Source organism: Nerophis ophidion, linkage group LG13 (assembly GCF_033978795.1).
Source record: "Nerophis ophidion isolate RoL-2023_Sa linkage group LG13, RoL_Noph_v1.0, whole genome shotgun sequence".
NCBI lineage: Eukaryota > Metazoa > Chordata > Actinopteri > Syngnathiformes > Syngnathidae > Nerophis > Nerophis ophidion.
The window spans coordinates 3,329,836-3,350,913 of record NC_084623.1 but is presented as its reverse complement, the minus strand read 5'-3'; the positions used below and the strand labels follow the sequence as shown (position 1 = coordinate 3,350,913).

At 39.1% G+C, this 21,078-nt stretch overlaps 1 protein-coding gene across 1 annotated transcript in view; it reads right to left on the bottom strand.

Moving 5' to 3' along the window:
* Window positions 1-1,226: 1,226 nt before the first annotated feature.
* The window catches only part of cryl1 (crystallin, lambda 1), a 30,771-nt gene continuing 10,919 nt past the window's right edge, over window positions 1,227-21,078 (bottom strand). The window contains exons 5-9 of the mRNA XM_061918254.1: window positions 19,191-19,286; window positions 17,961-18,059; window positions 7,951-8,059; window positions 1,653-1,759; window positions 1,227-1,568 (exon numbers count right to left, since the gene is read on the bottom strand). Coding sequence (XP_061774238.1) covers window positions 1,464-1,568; window positions 1,653-1,759; window positions 7,951-8,059; window positions 17,961-18,059; window positions 19,191-19,286 — 516 coding nt within the window. The 3' untranslated portion in view covers window positions 1,227-1,463. The remainder of the gene's footprint in view (window positions 1,569-1,652; window positions 1,760-7,950; window positions 8,060-17,960; window positions 18,060-19,190; window positions 19,287-21,078) is intronic.

Here is a 21,078-nt window from a genome sequence, read left to right as displayed (position 1 = left end):
GAGGTCAGGATCGAGGTTAGGTCTTTTAAGAAGAGGATGAATAACCGCTTTTTTGAATGCTAGGGGAACAGTGCCCGAGGAAAGTGATAAGTTTATAATATTTAGCACTGATGGACCTAATAATACAAAGAGCTCCTTGATCAGTTTCCCAGGAAGAGGGTCAAGTAAACATGTTGTTTGTTTTATTCCATTTACACGTTGTAACAATTCCTCTAATGTTATTTCCTCAAAACGAGAGAAACTATTTTGGAGGGCAGTATCCGCCGTATATACAATCGTGTCAGTGTTAATAGAACCCCGTTGTAGCTGGGACGCATTGTCTTTAATCTCCTTTCTAATGACTTCAATTTTCTTACTAAAGAATTGCATAAAGTCATCAGCTGAGTGGGTGGAGCTACTGGAAGGAGTCCCTTGTTGGGTTAGCGATGCTACCGTACTAAACAAAAATTTAGGATCGTTTTTATTACGGTGGATGAGATTTGAGTAATAATTAGCTTTAGCTAAGGTAAGCGTGCGTTTATAAGTTATTAAACCATCACTAAATGCTTGATGGTGCACCTCAAGTTTAGTCGTGCGCCATTTGCGTTCCAGCTTTCTGCATAATAATTTCTGAGCTCTAGTTTCTTCTGTAAACCACGGGGTGCGCTTTTTTGGAGCCTTTTTTAACTTTAGCGGTGCTATGTTATCAATGGTTTCGCGCAGGGCGTCGTTAAAGTTGTTAGTGAGGTTATCAATAGAGCCCACATACTTTGGGAATGGTGCCATTACCGAGGGCAGTAGGTCAGCAAGAGTTGTCGTTGTGGCCGTATTAATGTTGCGGCTGCTATAGCAGTTATTATTATTATTAGTTTGACGAACATGCGTCTGAACCTCGAATTTTATAAGGTAATGATCGGACAATACTATAGTATACGGGAGTATCGTAACTTTGGAAGCGGTGATACCCCTGACAAGCACTAGGTCTATCGTATTACCGTTGCGATGCGTGGGTTCATTTATTATTTGTGTGAGACCACAGCTATCAATTATACTCTGGAGCGCTACGCACGGTGGGTCCGATGGGGTATTCATATGGATATTAAAGTCCCCCATTATGATTATATTATCGGCGTGTGTCACTAGATCAGCAACGAACTCTGAGAATTCATTGATAAAGTCCGAACAGGGCCCTGGGGGGCGGTAGATAACAGCCAGGTGTAGAGGCAGCGGTGTGACAGACCTCATAGTAAGCACCTCAAACGATTTATATTTATTATTTATGATTTATGATTTATAATCATGATTTGTTATCTGATCATGTTCATCCCATAATTAATGACTTACAATTGGAGTTTGTGCATGTTTCTAGTGGCTTCCATACAAAGGACAAGTATTTGCTAGAGTGGTTTTAGGTCCATCATCATTATTGGCTGCTGGTTAAAAGCAGTAGAATTCTTGCTGGTGGTCCTGCTGGGTCCTCAGCTTCACTGGTCCTGCTTGAGCCTGGCCAGACCCATGAGGAGCTGGTCACGTCTTTGTCTCCTGGCCGACAGGTGCTGCTGGTCGTTGGGGATCAGCTGGCACATCTCCTGTGTGCACCACCACGCTTGTGTTACTAAGTGATGACCCCCCCCACCCCCCGTCCCCCCAGCCCCCCCAGCCCAAAGACTCACGCTCACGACGCTCTCGGCATCTTCAGCGCACAGGTCTGGGACAGGCCCGAAGGACCTCAGCACCCTTTGGATGCCTTCTCCGTAGCGACTCATGTAGTCCCCCAGACCTGTGCCAAGAATTCTAAACAGGTTAGAAAATCTAATGACCTAAAAACCTCTTTTTAAGAATTTTATTCATTAAAATTATCATTATTATTTTTTTTCTAAAATAGATTTGTGGAAATGATGAATGGAAATATGGATCGTTTGTGCTCTGCCATGAACATCTGCAGGTGGGCAGGTGTTATCACCAGGAAAGGTGAGATCACCTACCTAGGTTCCATTCTATAGGCTAATCTTTCCTGTGATAAAATGGCAACCAAGGTCATCAAAAAGGTCAACCAAAGAACAAGATTCCTCTACAGAATCTCCTCTCTGGTCAACAAAAGCACCTTGAAGATTCTAGCGGGAACTCTCATTCAACCCTTTTTCCATTACGCTTGCACCACCTGGTACCCCAGCACCTCCAAAACCCTCAAATCTAGACTCCAAACATCCCAGAACAGGATAGTCCGGTTACTTTTAGACCTACACCCCAGATCACACCTCACTCCAACCCACTTATCCAAAGTGGGCTGGCTCAAGGTGGAGGACAGAGTAAAACAACTTGCACTGAGCCTAGTCTATAAAATCCGCTACACCTCCCTGATACCGAAGTACATGTCAAACTACTTCCTCAACGTAAATGACCGCCATAACCACAACACCAGGGGGAGCTCCACAAACCACGTTAAACCCAGATTCCGATCTAACAAAGGTCTTAACTCATTCTCTTTCTATGCCACATCAATGTGGAATGCACTCCCAACAGGTGTAAAAGTAAGTGCATCTCTATATTCCTTCAAAACTGCTCTAAAACAACACCTCCAGGCAACTTCAACACTTTACTAATACCCTCCTCCATTCACATCCCATCTCCCCAGATTGTAAATAACCTAATGCAAATAATCAAATGTACTTCTAAAGTATATACTTGTTCTTATGCTATGTGAACTCACTATGTTCTCTGCTGGCTGTACATATCCTACTAAATAAGACCTACACTGTTTCAATGTCCACATTTCTCTGTTGATGCAATTGTTGATGACTGAAGTTCTGATATCAACCAAAGCTCCTCATCCCACCCCCCGGATTGTAAATAATGTAAATAATTCAATGTATATACTATGATGATTAACCTGTGTGATGACTGTATTATGCTGATAGTATATATTTGTACCATGAATTGATTAACGTGGACCCCGACTTAAACAAGTTGAAAAACTTATTGGGGTGTTACCATTTAGTGGTCAATTGTACTGAATATGTACTGTACTGTGCAATCTACTAATAAAAGTATCAATCAATCAATCAAAGTGCGTCAGAAGTTAAGTGAATTCTATTTATATAGCGCGTTTCTCTAGTGACTCAGAGTGCTTTTACATAGTGAAGCAGTATTGATCAGTAGATGTTGCGCAACATGTCGTCAATCATTTCCCTGTGACATCTCGTCTGAACAATGAAGAGGAAGAGTTAAAGATTAATGCACCAGGGCGGCATCAGGGGCCCACGTCAGCCCGCAACTGCTCTTTTATTGTGAAAATAAAAGGTGTTCTCAATGACAGATTTTATTATCATACTTGCCAACCTCGAAACCTTGAGACCTCCGAATTTGGGAGATGGGGGGTGGGGCTTGTTGAGGCAGTGGTGGTGGGGGGTAGGTATATATTTTTAAGTAATATATATATATCTGTATATATATATATATATATATATATCTGTATATATATATATATATATATATATATATATATATATATATATATATATATATATCTGTATATATATATATATACATGTATGTATGTATGTATATATATATGTATATATGTATGTATATATATATATATATATATATGTATATATGTATGTATATATATATATTTATGTATATGTACGTATGTGTATATATATATATATATATATATATATATATATATGTATATGTGTGTGTGTGTGTGTATATATATATATATACATATATATATGTATACATGTATGTATATATATATATATATGTATATATATATATATATATATATATATATATATGTATATTATGGGTGTGGGAAAAAATCAATTTGAATATTAATCGAATCGTTTACGTTGTGCAATTCAGAATCGATTCTCATTTTTTTTAAATCGATTTTTTTTTTTTAATTTTAAATTATTTTTTATTTTTTTTAATCAATCCAACAAACCACTACACAGCAATACCATAACAATGCAATCCAATTCCAAAAGCAAACCTGACCCAGCAACACTCAGAACTGCAATAAACAGAGCAATTCAGAGGAGACACAAACACCACACAGAACAAACCAGAAGTAGTGAAACAAAAAGGAATATTTTCAACAACAGTATCAATATTAGTTATAATTTCAGCATAGCAGTGATTAAAAATCCCTCTTTTACATTATCATTAGACATTTATAAAAATAATAAAAAAGTGTCACAGTGGCTTACACTTGCATGGCATCTCATAAGCTGGACAACACACTGTGTCCAATGTTTTCACAAAGATAAAATAAGTCATATTTTTGGTTCGTTTAATAGTTAAAACAAATGTACATTATTGAAATCAGTTGATAAAACATTGTCCTTTACAATTATAAAAGCTTTTTACAAAAATCTACTACTCTGCTAGCATGTCAGCAGACATTTTCTACCGCTTATTCCCTTTCGGGGTCGTGGGGGGCGTTGCCGCCTATCTCAGCTACAATCGGGCGGAAGGCGGGGTACACCCTAGACAAGTCGCCACGTCATCACAGGGCCAACACAGATAGACAGACAACTTTCACACTCACATTCACACACTAAGGACCATTTAGTGTTGCCAATCAACCTATCCCCAGGTGCATGTCTTTGGAGGTGGGAGGGGCCTATCCCCAGGTGCATGTCTTTGGAGGTGGGAGGAAGCCGTAGTACCCGGAGGGAACCCACGCATTCACGGGGAGAACATGCAAACTCCACACAGAAAGATCCTGAGCCCGGGATTGAACCCAGGACTGCAGGACCTTCGTATTGTGAGGCAGACGCACTAACCCATCTTCCACCGTGAAGCCATATATATATATATATATATATATATATATATATATATATATATATAGTTCATTGATGCGTATATCCTGGCATACACCTCAGAGTCATGTAACTTGGAGCATGACACACGCTAACTGTTAGCATGCTAACATTGCGTGTTTTAGATGTGATGTACTTCACATTGAAGAAGTAGTGGAGGCTCGATGTGTGACTGGAAAGGAGCAGGCAGAAGCTTCTAGAACATGCAGACACGGGCTCTACCTGCAGGTTGGCACCTGCTTCAATGGCCGCCATGTGAGTTTTGGATGACTGGTGTGAGAGTCGGCTTTCATCAAAAGACGCCTTTGTTGGGCCCAAGTCACTTTTTTTCTCCCTGGAGCGAGTGACTGTGCGGCTTTCACACCCCCCGCTGACATTCTCCATCTAGCCGACGTTTCACTCTTGACGCCGCCAATCACATGACATGTATGTATGCGGCCCGTGTGGACACTTCATTAGGCACAGCCGCCGGGTCACATGACATGTATGTATGCAGCCCGTGTGGACACTTCATTAGGCACAGCCGCCGGGTCACATGACATGTATGTACCCAGCACGTACTCTGTCGCCACAAGGTAATGGCAATTTAAATAGAGGGTGGTAGTGTTGCTGCAGATGGAACTAATCAAGGTGTTCCAACGGTCGCTTTAAGAGCAGATGGTGATTCCAAATCAGAGGAGAAGGCACGAATGAAGGCCAAAAAAAGCCGACCAATCACAGCCTTTATGATTTAAGTCCCGTTTTTTGTTTTTTTTGCGTTGTAGTCACGCTACGCAAGAGGATTTAGAAAGTGAAATAAAAAGGGTGAAAATAAAGACAAATTCAATCAGAAGAAGACTGTTAAATAAGAAAATATAAAATAAGATTAAATATGAGAGTGTCTGGTGAAAATGAATGAAGCAAACAAAATGAATAGATATAAAGAATTAAGATAAATATAATTTAAAAAGAGAAGAAAAATCGTTAAAAAAAGTAAAAGACTTAAAAGAATAAGAAGAGGGCTGTGTAAAATAAATAAAGAAATGAAACAAGAAAAAAGAAAGTTTAAAAAAGAAGAGAGTGAAGACTGTTGAAAGTAAATAAATACAACAGGAAAATAAAAAATAACGATTTAAAAATTGGTAGAGGGCTGTTTGAAATGAATAAAACAAGAAAACATGTATAATAATAAAAGATACAAAAAGAGGGAGAAGACTGTTCTAAATAAATAAAACAAGAAAAAATTTATAAAAATTTCTAAATATGGATAGGGATGTTTAAAATAAAATAGAAAACAGGAAAAAATTAATGGTATTTTTTTTTTTTTTTTAAAGTGGGAGAGGACTGTTTAAAATAAATAAAACAAGAAAAAATTAATGGCAAAAAAGGTTTTCAAAATAGGACATGAATGTTTAAAATAAATAATACAAAAATGTTTTCATTTATTTAATTTTTTTAATTCTAAAATAAAAAAGATGATCGAAAATATTTTAAAAAGACAGATAAGACTGTTTAAAATAAATAAATAAAACAAACAAAAACATTTAGAATAAAAAAGAATTAAAAAGGGAAGGCGATGACGGTTACAAACAAAAACAGAGAGGAAAGACTTTTGAAAATAAAACAATCAATCGATTATAGCTGCAAAAGTTGACATGATAATAACACGTTAACTATAAGTTCCTTTAACGGCACTCTTTTTTTTTTAACAGCCGATTATCACACACACATCCTTTTTGATCCTCGGGCTATTCCGTAGCTGGGCAAACTTGGCTGTGCTAACTATTTACTGGTGAGTCACAAGCGGGAAAAAAGCGAACAGAAATGGACACAGAAAAAGGGTACAATATTTAAAATATCAGGTCCAAAGCCATGGCTAGTTGTTCTCCCGATAAGAAAGGACTATTTTTTCACTTTGAGGCGACATCACTGCAGACGTCTGCTGTGCGCCTCGTCCAGAGGTGGATGGTGCTTCACTTCCGTGTTCGGATTACAGTTAAGGTACAGTGATAACACAACATTTAAATTGTTACGGTGACTGATAAATAGTAAGTAAAATGACATAAAAGCTCAACAAAAATGAAAGACGGTCGGCAGAAAGTCTACACGGCACTCTTTTATTTTTTATTGGAAACAGTCGACTCAGGTCTGACATCAAACCATGTCTAGACACCTTTTCAAACCAACCACAATTTCCAACTTCAAAAATGATAGCACGATGCTATACATCTGGTTTAACTACATTAAAAAATGAAATGTCTTACATTATGATCATGCTTTGTCAAAGATGTTTTGTAATGTAATCTGTGATACTTGCACCAATGTAAATGTTATTATGTCAGGGGGGGATTTTTATGACTGGCTGGAATGAAGTATATATTCTTTTATAACATGTTCTGGTTACATGCTCAATTACAAAATGATTAGCATGTTTAATATTAAATTATATTTATAAATAGAGACGTTTAAAATATATTCATGCAGAGATATGAATACCATTAAATTGTACAATTTATGTACAGAATATTTATTCAGGTAGAATTATCACAGATTACATAACCAACCATCGTTGAAAATAAATGCATGATCATAACAATCCACATTTTGTGTCATTAATGCAAGGAACTGCTATCTAAACATGGAAGTGTAGCTCCTCCTGTGAATGCAAGTGCTCCTACAGCAGGAATACAGTTGTAATCTTACAAAATACAAGATCTTGCAAGACACCAGATATTTGTTTTTATTGCCATTAAAAGTATGTTTATGTCCTTTTTGTGTTAAGCTGTTTAAAGGAGCATCATGTTTAAAACACATTTCATTAAAGAACATTAATTGTCCTGTCATGGTAATAGAACTTGAAAATTATTTATCTCAGGTAAAACCTATTACTGATGGAAAATTATATCTATTATTATATTATATTATATGTGCCATTGATTGCGATTAATTTTGAGTAAACTGTGAACAATGTGATTATTGCAATTAAATATTTGAATCGTTTGACAGTCCCCAAAGTTAGTACAAAAATAAAATACAGATAAAGGACTCTTACCAAACTTTAGGAAAACAAAAGGGAGAAGGCCGTAGCGAACACTGGCCACTCATGCAAGAACACAATCCAGACTGGAAGCAGCATGGGGAGATATTCGTGTTTTACCTTCAGGTGCGTTGAGGTGCATGGTTTCCATGGGACCGATGAAGGCGTAGCGCATTCCCAGTCCCTCTGACATCACCAGATCAATGTCCTGGACTGAGATGATGCCGTCCTGAGGGCAGTCAGAGACATATTGGACACTTAAGTTTCATGCACGTGTACACCCCCACCATAGTACCGTATCTAAGTATGTACCCAACTATAGTACAGTCTTCAAGAATGTACCCTACTATATCATCGTCTGCAGAAATGTACCCAACTATTGAACCGTCTCCAAGAATGTACCCAACTATAGCACCGTCTCCAAGAATGTACCCAACTATAGCACCGTCTCCAAGAATGTACCCAACTATAGCACCGTCTCCAAGAATGTACCCAACTATAGCACCGTCTCCAAGAATGTACCCAACTATAGCACCGTCTCCAAGAATGTACCCAACTATAGCACCGTCTCCAAGAATGTACCCAACTATAGCACCGTCTCCAAGAATGTACCCAACTATAGTACCGTCTCCAATAATGTTCCCTACCATAGCACCATCTGCAGCAATGTACCCAACTATTGAATCGTCTCCAAGAATGTACCCAACTATAGCACCGTCTCTAAGAATGTACCCAACTATAGTACCGTCTCCAATAATGTACCCTACTATAGCACCATCTGCAGCAATGTACCCAACTATTGAATCGTCTCCAAGAATGTACCCAACTATAGCACCGTCTCTAAGAATGTACCCAACTATAGTACCGTCTCCAATAATGTACCCTACTATAGCACCATCTGCAGCAATGTACCCAACTATTGCACCGTCTACAGGAATGTACCAGACTATAGCATGGTCTCCAGGATTGGACAGTTGTGTGCAGCGATGGGGGCTGAGGATGAAGGAATCAGGCCTAAGAAGACAAAGTCTAAGTCGTAAAATCTATGTTTGGAATGGAAAGATTGATGAAGGGAGGACTGGGGACCTGAAACGGAGAGATTGGGACTAAAAGACCAATGGATGGATCAAGAGTTCAAGTGGAGGACTAGAGAAATGAGGACTAAAAGACCAATGGATGGATGAAGGGTTCAGGTGGAGGACTAGAGAAATGGGGAATAAAAGACCAATGGATGGATCAAGAGTTCAGGTAGAGGACTAGAGAAATGAGGACTAAAAGATCAATGGATGGATCAAGAGTTCAGGTGAAGGACTAGAAAATGAGGACTAAAAGACCGATGGATGGATCAAGAGTTCAGGTGGAGGACTAGAGAGATGAGAACTAAAAGACAATGGATGGATCAAGAGTTCAGGTGGAGGACTGGAGAGATGAGGACTAAAAAAAAAAAAGGATGGATCTAGAGTTTAGGAGGAGGACTAGACAGATGTGGACTAAAAGACCAATGGATGGATCAAGAGTCCAGGTGGAGGACTAGAGAGATGAGAACTACTGTAAAAGACCAATGGATGGATGAAGAGTCCAGGTGGGGGTCTAGAGAAATGAGGACTAAAAGACCGATGGATGGATGAAGAGTCCAGGTGGAGGACTAGAGAGATGAGAACTTTAAAAGGCGGGTGATGGAGTGATGGAGCACTCACAGGCTGGTGGAAGACCTCAGGTAACTGTGGAGACCCACCAAGGAAATCAAAGCTCAAAGCGGATTTGGGGCAGGGGGTTTCAGGGGCACGGACAGGCCGGTCTTTGTTCCCCTCCGGCGTCCGACAACAACGAGTCTCTTATCTCAGCTAAGTGGTCAGGTGGGCGGAGCCTCGTTCTTCACAATGATCACCATCCGCTTTCTCAGCTGCTCTGCTTTCCAATGTTGGCCTTCAGTCAATGTGTGTGTGTGTGTGTGTGTGTGTGTGTGTGTGTGTGTGTGTGTGTGTGTGTGTGTGTGTGTGTGTGTGTGTAATTGGAAGGCTAAAGGAGGGTTTTGGGGTCTGTGTTGTGTAACAAGGATCAAAGGGTCACACAAACACCAAACCTTATTGTCATATTTGATCTTTTTTGGCAGAGCAACTTAACAAAGATAAGTCCTAAATAAAAAATATACTTAAATTGACTTTTTTTGTAATTATTGCAAAAAATGTAATAATTCAGAATTGTAGTAAATATGACAAAACTGAACTGGCCATTTAATTTTAAGCGTAGCGATTCAGCAGGATGACACAAACACTACATTCCTACATAACTTTGGTGAGGATCTGGATAAAGGTGCGGATGCAAGAACTAGTTCTGGAGTTGCTATGGCAAATTTGGGACTGAATAAAAATTGGTCCTCGATGTCTGTCCTGTAAGATGAGTGTTGTTAGACGTGTCCAGACCCAACATGGACATCTTGGGAGTGTGTGTGGTGTTTGCACCTTGACCAGACCCCGTGACACACACACACACACACACACACACACACACATACACACACACACACACTAACACTCACAAGCACACCCAGGCCAAGAAGCTCCTACATTCTCCAGCGCGACAAACGGCTCACCAGCCCGAAGGACTCGTCCGTCCACTCCGACCAGACGACGCTTCCGGTCTCGCCGGTTTTGCTGAACGGTCTCTTCCCCCTGGCGTGTCCTACAGGACGTGGTCTAGGTTTTCATGAGCAGGCCCGCTGTAAAAACTCCAATCTTCACAAAAAAATAAGATTTCCTGTTGCCCCGAAGGAGTTACGGTTGTAGTTTTGCAAACAAGAAAATCAGACTAGGATCCATAAGGCCCCCAGTTATAAAAGTGTTACAAATAAGTCATATATCAATATTTTAACTTTCAACGCCGACATCTTGAGACAAGCTTCAGTTTTATTTGTTGATGATCAGTTTCTATTCTATTTTGTGCAAAAAATTAAAACAACTTCCTGCACGACAGCTTTGTGTTACTAAGAGTCAACTCTGCAACATTTTCTCCTTACATTTCATCGCTTTGTTCTTTTATGCCACTTTGTGTTTTTTTTCGTACTGTATTTTCCGGACTATAGAGAGCACCGGTATACAAGCCGCATCAACTAAATAATGGAAAAAACAACGATATTTAGCGTGTATTAGCAGCACCAGACTATAAGCCCCAGATATATACGTTCTGTATTTACACAGTAATATTAAAAAAAATGTTATTTACATACCTTAATTGTTTCCAAACAGTGGTTGTAACACGGCAGTAAAACGGCTGATCAAACAAAACAGAAGTCATGGTCAAGGACCCACTAACGGCTACATTACATTACAATAGCATGTTACAAATATGCATGAAAACACTCCAACAGAGATCACACATGGGACACTTTAGTAAGTAAGAATTGTGTTAGTTATATTGTAAAACTTATCGACATTGCTTGGAGTGATAAAAATAAAGCGTCCATACCAGTAGAAACGCAATGGAAGACGGAACAGTACTTCTACTTCTGGTTCAAAGCACTAAATGGGAGGACACGGCAGCAGCTGCAGTGAGCAAACTCGTCCAAAAGATGGCACCTTAGCACAAACAATAACACACCATTTCAGTGTCTTTGCATGTGTCTTATGAAAAATATTTTCAATATGGCTGTCCGTGAAGAAAAATCCAGTGATTTTATGCACCCTTTTATAAGCCGCGGGGTTCAAATCATGGGTAAAAGTAGTACCTTAGAGCAGTGGTCCCCTACCACCGGTCCGGAGACCGGTACCAGTCTGTGAAGCATTTTCTACCAGGCCGCACAGAAACATGAATTGATTTATAAACTAACACATTTTCTCCAACTTAACTTTCATCCGTCCCATTAAACACAGCAATAAGCTAGTTTATAGATGTAGATCACAACTCCTGACAGGAAGTCGCCAAAGGCTCATTTTCAGCTGCAGGGTCATTGTATAAAGCAGGGGTTCTTCACCCGTTTGACCTCAGGACCGACACTACAGCGGGACCCGGGGCCCACTCCAATATTAACACCGAATCAGTCATTAGGGACCAAATGTCCCTTTGGGATAGAGGACCCTATTGAATTTCTAGCGCTTTATTCTTTCTTTCTTTATTATTATTCCGCAGCTTTGAGCTGTAATTCGACCCCCTTAACATGCTTCAAAACTCACCAAATTTGACACACACATCAGGACTGGCGAACATTGCGATTTAATCAAAAAACCTAACCCGAAAACTAAAAATTGCGCTGTAGCGCCACAGACAAAACTGCCTATAACTTCCAGTAGGAATGTCGTAGCGACATGAAACAAAAACCTCTATGTAGGTCTCACTTAGACCTAAATTTCATACACTGACCTCCTTCAGCAAAAATCAACAGGAAGTTTGCAATTCCCCCTTCAAAACACTCACCTTTGCCTCTTTGAGCTGTAATTTGACCCTCTTAGCATGCTTCAAAACTAACCAAACTGGACACACACATCAGGACTGGCAAAAATTGTGATTTAATTAAAAAAAAAACCTAACCCCAAAACTCAAAATTGCGCTCTAGAGCCCCCTCGGAATAAAACACAGACAAAACTGCTCCTAGGAAGAAAACACAGACAAAACTGCCTGTAAATTCCAGTAGGAATGTTGTAGAGACATGAAACAAAAACCTCTATGTAGGTCTCACTTAGACCTACATTTCATATATTAACAACTCCCAGCAAAAATCCACAGGATGTTTGCAATTCCCCCTTCAAAACAAAAGTTTTATAAAAAACGGTCACCTTTTTTTAAACATCTTCTCTGAGCGCGTTTGTCGTGTCGGCTCCAAACTACCAGGGGAGAGAGATTGAACCCTTCTGATTAAAAGTTGATGAAAGAGTTTTATCTTACTCTTGATTTTTATCATATAAAATAAAATAACATATCTGACCTACTTACAATTCCCTACCTTGTAAAATTATTTAAAAGCTTGAATGAAAGCATTTAATCACCAAGATTAAATGATTAATTTAACAAATAAACCTTAGGCTTAGGTCAGACTGATTAGATCAAATAAATGTACGTACAATATACATTATGTTCTGCTAAAATAAATAAATGACTAAGGGACAAGCGGTGGAAAAATGGATGTATGGATAAATGTGTTTTTCAACTAAACTGTCAATAAAATTAAAGTGCAAATGCAAATACCACTTTAGTCATGATTTTTGCGCTTAAGAAATGTCTCTATGAATTTCACTCTGGTTGTTTTATATTGTCATTACTGCCACAAGTGGTGGGAAAGTGTATTACAACTGAGTACCGCTGTGGCCTATGTGGACCACAGCTGAAAAAACATTCTAGGGGGCGCTTGTGGCCCAACACTATGGTTAAGAAACACTGGTATATAATATATATATACTATCAACGTGCTGGCGACCATCTTTTGGCAAAGAAACACGTCCAGGGCTCCCACTATTTCAGCGTTATATCGAGTTGATTCTTCATGCTAACTTTTTTGCTGTTTTCATCTGCCACACGTGAAAAGCCGGTCCGTGAAAATAATGCAAACATTCAACCGGTTCCTGTTGGGAAAAAGGTTGGGGACGCCTGCCTTAGAGTCTGGAAGTTACAGGAATATTATTTTTAGAATGTGCTTCAGGACAATTAGCTGCGGGCCGCACTTTGGACAGCCACGCTGTATTCGGGGCAAAGTTGTCCACTTTAACAGCACGGTGGCATTTTTAACATGTGCCACTTAATGGAGCGCGCGGGGTTAATTCCCATAACGGGAGCCTCACAGGGAGCCTGAACTTCCACAGGCCGGTGTGAAGACACCTCTCACATGCTACATCCACATTTATTCTACACATGCCCACTGTGCCCTCGCGCCGCCCCGCCCTCATTCAAGTGAAGCGGGCGCCACGCCGTGTCATTTCTCATACCCAAGATGGCCGTCCCTGTTGAGCGCTGCAAGATGCCATCGATCGCACAGCCGCTTCGAGGTCATCACCATTAAATTCCTTGAAGTGCAGTTCTCAGAAGTCAAGCTCTCACTGCCATGTTGGTCTCTGGAACTTCTTGTTACTTCACGCTCTCTTAAAGCGTGAAGCACACTTCATGGCAGGAACATTTTCATCCACTTAGAGGGGAACTGCACTTTTTTTTTTTTGAATTGTGCCTATCATTCACAATCCTTACTTAAGACAAGAACACTTTTTTTTATGCATTCTAAGTTGTAAAATATGAGGTGGCTGACAATGCAGATGAAGGAAGTCCTCTCTTAAGCTTCTAAAAAAACATCCAAGAAGCACAAACAATATTAACCACTGTTATTGTAGGCGCTAACACAGAGGAACTACTTTTAGCCACGCATTGATCACAGAGAGCTAACTGGCTAATGCTGCTATACTGACACCTTGAGCTGCTGCATGGCCTCCGAGTTGGTGAAAGATAATTGTAGATCAATCAATCAATGTTTACTTATATAGCCCTAAATCACTATTGTCTCAAAGGGCTGCACAAACCACTACGACATCCTCGGTAGGCCCACATAAGGGCAAGGAAAACTCACACCCAGTGGGACGTCGGTGACAATGATGACTATGAGAACCTTGGAGAGGACGAAAGCAATGGATGTCGAGCGGGTCTAACATGATACTGTGAAAGTTCAATCCACAATGGATCCATAGATGATAAATCATGCTTCTCACCTGGAGAGAAGAAGGTTGTGGACATAAACCCAGACGTAGGTCAACTTTGACACCCAATTTAGACCCGCAGATGGCGAGAAAGACGCTTGTTTGTAACACCTTTTTTAACCCTTTGCAAGCATTGATTAACTCTTTATGTAAAAGGGAAAATATAAACATCCCAGTGAGAGCAGACAATGTACAGTGAGTGATTGTTTTGTTATGTTTCTACATCTTGTTTAGCACTTAGCAATACTGCTATATGATGCTTAGTGTTTGACTAAAGCTGCATCTGTTTGGCTTCCAAAACTTGTAGATCATCCTCCTTATATTCAGGCTCAAAAATAGAAGTTTCTGGATAATCATTTGTCCCAAAGTAGTCTTTGTTGTAGGTTGATTGGCAACACTAAATGGTCCCTAGTGTGTGAATGTGAGTGTGAATGTTGTCTGTCTATCTGTGTTGACCCTGTGATGAGGTGGCGACTTGTCCAGGGTGTACCCCAGCTACCACCCATGTGCAGCTGGGATAGGCTCCAGCACCTCCCAAGCGGTAGGAAAATGGATGGATGGATAGTCTTGGTTGTCTCCCAACAAGTCTGCCTTGTCAAGGAAGGTGCACAAAAAAATAGATTCACATCCGAAGTGCGTTTCGTTTTCATTACAAAATGTAAATCGATTCTTAATTTAAAAAAATAATTTAAAAAAGTAAAAATATTTATATATATATGTGTGTGTGTGTGTGTGTGTGTGTGTGACCTTAAGAGTCATGTGACCAGTGACAAACATTTGTCCTGCAAGGATGTCCACTTTGTAGCAGCTAGACTGAGGAGGACAATGGACTGACATGATTCTAATTGAGCAAGTATGAAGTGTGCTTCTCAGCAAACAAAGGTCTGCTTTCACACGTCCACAGCAGAAGAAGAAGCATGTGTAACAAACACGTAGAACCAAAAGGTTCCTTCACGCACGTCGCAGACAATCCTTTGTGCATGATGTCCCACGAGGAACTGCTTTGTGATGCACCCGGACACAAAGACTGACAACACCCTGGACGGTCACAAGCAGACATCAATTATTTCCGCTGTTTGGGATATTTCTCAAGTGTGTCCAGGACAGGGTGTCCAAAGTGCGGCACGGGGGCCATTTCACGCCCACAGCTACTTTGTCTCGGTCAGAGATGTGGATGTTTTGTTCAGATGGTTGAGCACATGTTGACTTACATTGGATTGCTTTATCAAAATGTATCAAATCCTTTAATATTTACACATGCGGACCTCACTGCTCTTACTCGTAAGACCGCGACAGCGGGGCTACCACCAGAGGACATGAAATTGCACAATACAGACATAAATTCACACAAAAGGATTTTATAGAACTGACTGGATTAGGAATATACCAAACTACACTCAAAACTGAACTATAGTCTGGGCAGGATCCGTAGGAGTTTGCCCAACATGTGCTTTGTGGACTTGGAGAAGGCGTTCGACCGTGTCGCTCGAGAAGTCCTGTGGGGAGTGCTCAGAGAGGACGGGGTCATGGACCGCCTGTATGATCGTGTCAGAGCTAGGTACGCAACGCCCGCGGTAAGCCAGATCCGTTTCAAGTGAGGGTTGGTGTCAGAATAATTGTGTATAAGTTATCACACAACTTGTTTTCCCATAAGTTCAGGTCGCCCTACAAGAAGACAAAAGCTGTCTTTGATCTTATCAAGCAAAAGGCCTACCGTTTGTAAACCTCCACTGTGTGCGATGGGATGCGACATAGTTTCTTTGATCTATTGGACAGCCACTGGAAGATCTTATCATGACCCGAAATCTACAGAGCAGAGAGGGGGCAAACCTGACACCACTCCAAGCACCATTTTTTTGAACTGTTTATGACCGAGTGCGGCAGCAGTTTATGACCACTCCCCTTAGAAGCAGCTGCACCTATGTAATCATAAAATGCCCAAATAAATGCAAAAGCGCGGAACCCTTTCGTCAGACCGTGTGACAACGTTGTACGAGGGTGCAAGAGCACGGGCTCTCCTCATAAGCTAAATTGAATCCTATCTCTGTTTGATTCCTTGCTTCTTGTCTAGTTTAATAGACAGTTCGGTGTTTGTACCTGACAGTTGGACTTTGACACCGGTTTTGTTCATGACTTTTATGGGCAGAATTCCCAGGCGCAGTCAGGGCGTTGAGGGTAATCGGTTTGATTGCTGCAGGATTAGGTCTCTGCTTTTTGCGGATGATCTGGTCTTGCTGGCTTCATCTGGCCAGGATCTTCAGCTCTCACTGGATCGGTTCGTGACTAGGATGAGAATCAGCACGTCCAAGTTTGTAGTTCTCACCCAGGAGAGGGCGGAGTGCCATCTTCGGGTTGGGGAGGAGATTTTGCCCCAAGCGGAGGAGTTCAACTACCTCAATGTCTTGTTCACGAGTGAGGGAAGAGTGGATCGATAAGCGGATCAGTGCGGAGTCTGCAGTGATGCAAACCCTGTATCAATCCGTCACGGTGAAGGACTGTAGAGCGCACCAGTAAGTCACACCCACTAAATTAAAGAAAGAAAATTATGATTTTTCCATATATTAGCCACACCGTACTATAAGTCGCAGATATATACGTTGTGAAATGAGTTATTTACACAGAAATATTCTGTAAACCTTAATTGTTTCCAAATGGTGTCGGTAACATGGCAGTACAACGGCGGATCAAACAAAACAGAAATCATGGTCATGGAACCACTAGCTGCGGAAGCTAGCTCTCCAATCAGCTAAACAAACTCAATAACTCCACGCTGACAACTCGGTGAATTTACTGAGGAATTTGTGACACTGAAACAAGACAAAATAATTACAATGTAAGCTAATAATATGAACGCAGATGTAAACGTATTAACTAATGCTAACGACGATAGCGTCATTATGATAGCATGCACAAATGTGCATGAAAACACTCTTAAGTTGGACTGTTTTACTAAGTATGAACAGTTTTAGTTATATTGTAAAACTTAGAAACATTGCTTGGTGTAATGAATGAAGAATTCATACAAGTAGATTCGCTATGAACGGCTCGAAGACTGAACTGCACTTCTACTTTAGGTTTTTGAAAGCACTAAATGGAAGGACACTGCATCACCTGCAGTGAGCAAATATGTCTAAAAGGTGGCGCCATAGCACAACAAATAAAACACCCTCTCATTGTTTTTGCTTGTTTTTTGTTTTTTTTACTAAACATATTTTTATTTCGGCCATCAGCGAAAAATAAACAAGATAAATACAAGGTAACAACCATAAATTAGACGCTTCATATATGTATATGTATATATATATATATATATATATATATATATATATATATATATATATATATATATGTTTATTTGGGTGTTTCTTTATAGAAACTAAACCTGTACTTCTCAACTGACACCCGTCATTTGAGAGTAGACATTAGGTGCTCAGTTTGAGTGGAGGCGATTGAAACACTGACCTGGACCAGCCTCCAGGACTCTGCAATGATGGCCGCCTGCACTCTGTTGAGGGTGAAGCCATCGATCTCTTTCTTCAGGCGGACGGGCACCTGACCCACCTAACAGCAACGTTGTGACAAGTGCAAAAAGGCAGGGATTGGGGTTTATACTTCTTAGAATAATATAAGTTATCACACAACTCTTATTATCAATTGGGCTCAAGATGTACTTTTCTATCTGTTCCAAGGCACAACTTGCAATCTTCCATTGCGAGTTGTCTCGCATCAGCAGTTTGTTTCCAGACCCTGCCTCCTGACAGCCAAGGACGGACATCGAGTACCTCAACGCAGACAAAAAAGAGACAGTGCGCCCTGGCCTTATCCCCTGCCAACCACTGAGGAACCTGTTTTTGTTTGTAATTCATGGTGTGCGCTTCTGCCCCATCGCCTTTTGTTACACCTTTTGAACTTATTACATATTTCCCTTTTTGTACTTCTACCTTGCCTCCCGTCTCTGCATCCTGGGGTCAACACCTTGAGCAGTTCCTAACACATGCTTTAACAAACTCAAAAGTATTTGATCATTTCCTGATAACACAGTCAATTATATTTACAAATATATATACATACATACATATACACAAATACATATATCCATCCATCCATTTTTCTACCGCTTATATATATATATATATATATATATATGTATATACATACATACATACCTACATACATACACACACACACACACATATATATATATATGTACATACAAATATATACACATATATGTATATATAAACATATATATATATACATACATATAAACGTGTATATATATATATATATATATATATGTATATATGTATATATATACATATAAACGTATATATATATGTATATATATATATACATATAAACGTATATATATATATATATATATATGTTTTTATATCTCCTGATGATTGAGGGAACCCCTCATGAAACAGTTCTGTAGAGATGAAGTAGTCTTGTGATTTTTCCCACACCTACATACATATATATATATATATATATATATATATATATATATATATATATATATACACACACACACACAAATACAGAGCTAGGTCCTCGACCAAATTATTTTAACCCAATGTGGCCCCTGAGTCAAAAGGTTTGAGGACCTGTGGTTTACATCATCATTTGACTACTCCAAGTTTTATTAATGATATCCAGATGTTGAAGATGAAAGGTGTAGGACTTTACTTTGGTCATGAGGGCGTAGGTTCTGTCCATGACCAGTGGTGTGGTGTCAGGGTGAGGTACCAGCTCCACCAGTTTGACGTAGTAAGGCGGATTGACCTTTGGGAACAACACAAACCAATCACACATCTGTGAAGTGTTACTTTGACGTCACATTGTCTTGCAGCCATAAGGTGTGACAACATGTGCAGCAACCTAAAGCACCAAGAGGGACACAATGGTCCAGGTTCTTTGTTGCAGGACTCCCTCTGCTGGAGGGAAGAGGACTTCACAATTAGACCATCCATCCATCCATTTTCTACTGCTTATTCCCTTTGGGGTCATAGGACTGTCAATTATGAAAATTGACAAAGTTTGGCCTCGGTTTTCAAATGGCGTCTTGGTTATGGTCTCTGTTAGGGAAGGAGCCCTTTTTAAAAAAAAAAAAACATATTTCAATTTCAATATTACTTTCACCTTTTTTACTTTCTATTTAATTTCATTTACCTTCTTTTACCTTTTGTTTACCCTATTTTACCTTATATATTTGTATTTAATTTTTTTAATCTATTTTTTATTAATTTTACTTCTTTTACCTTCTAAATGCCTTATTTTACCTTCCATTTACATTATTTTACCTTTTGTTTACTTATTTTACTTTGTATTCACTTATTTTACCTTCTATATTATTTCTGTTAGCCTTTATTTACCGTCTACGTTCTTGTTTTATCATCTATAACCCTTGTGTTACTTTTTATATTTATTTGACCTTTTATGTCCATTATTTTACTTTTTAATTACCTTATTTTACTTATTTACTACCTTTATTGACCTTTGTTTTAACCTTATTTTCCTAGTTAAATTACTAACTGATATTACCTTCTATTTAGCTATTCCATTTCACTCTATTTTAATTAAGCTTTTTTACCACTTTTATTTAGATTACTTACTTATTATGCCTTCTATTTAGCATATTTTACCTTTTATTTATTTTATTTTACTCTTTATTCACGTATTTTACCTTCTATATTATTTCTATTACCCTTTATTTACCTTCTACTTACTTGTTTTATCTCCTATAGTCCTTATTTTACTTTCTTTAATCTTTAATCGTAATCTTTAATACGTATATCTTTATGTCCATTAATTTACCTTTAAATGACCTTATTTTACTTATTATTTACTACCTATATTGACCTTTTTTTGTACTTTATTTTCCTACATATATTACTTATTTTACCTTCTATTTACCTATTCAATTTCACTCTATTTTAATTGAGCTTTTTACCACTTTTACTACTTATTTTGCCTTCTATTTGGCTTATTTTACCTTTTGTTTACTTATTTTACCTTTTATTTATCTTATTTTACTTTCTATTCACTTATTTTAGGATGCAGAGACAGCAGTGGTGTGCAGGAAAAAGTCTCTTCAAAACGAAAAGGAAGACCAGGGAACGAGGAAAAGGCAACAAGACCCAAAATACATTCAACATTCAGGCTAGTGCTGGACTACATATCTAGTATATACTGTATTTACTATCTATGTATTTATGATCTCTGTGTACACCTAGTATCTATATCTGTATGTCTAGTACCAAGTATCTATCTAGTAAGTATCTCTAGACCCCCTATCCTCCTGCTACAGGTGTAAAGGGAATGCATCCAACACAAAACAGGAAACACATGTAACAAAATAAGAGCACGGAAGTCGTAAGTGCCAACACTATGATAAACAAGGTGAGAAACACTATTTATTGACCTGTTTAAGTATAATTATTTTCTGTAACGTGTTTGGGATTTATTTTTAATTGAAAAATGTATTTGGTTTTTGTCAGGTTTGGATTTCACAAGACATTTTGGAGCGGGCAATGAAAAGGAGATACCGCTGTAAGTGAATGTTAGCTATCTGGCT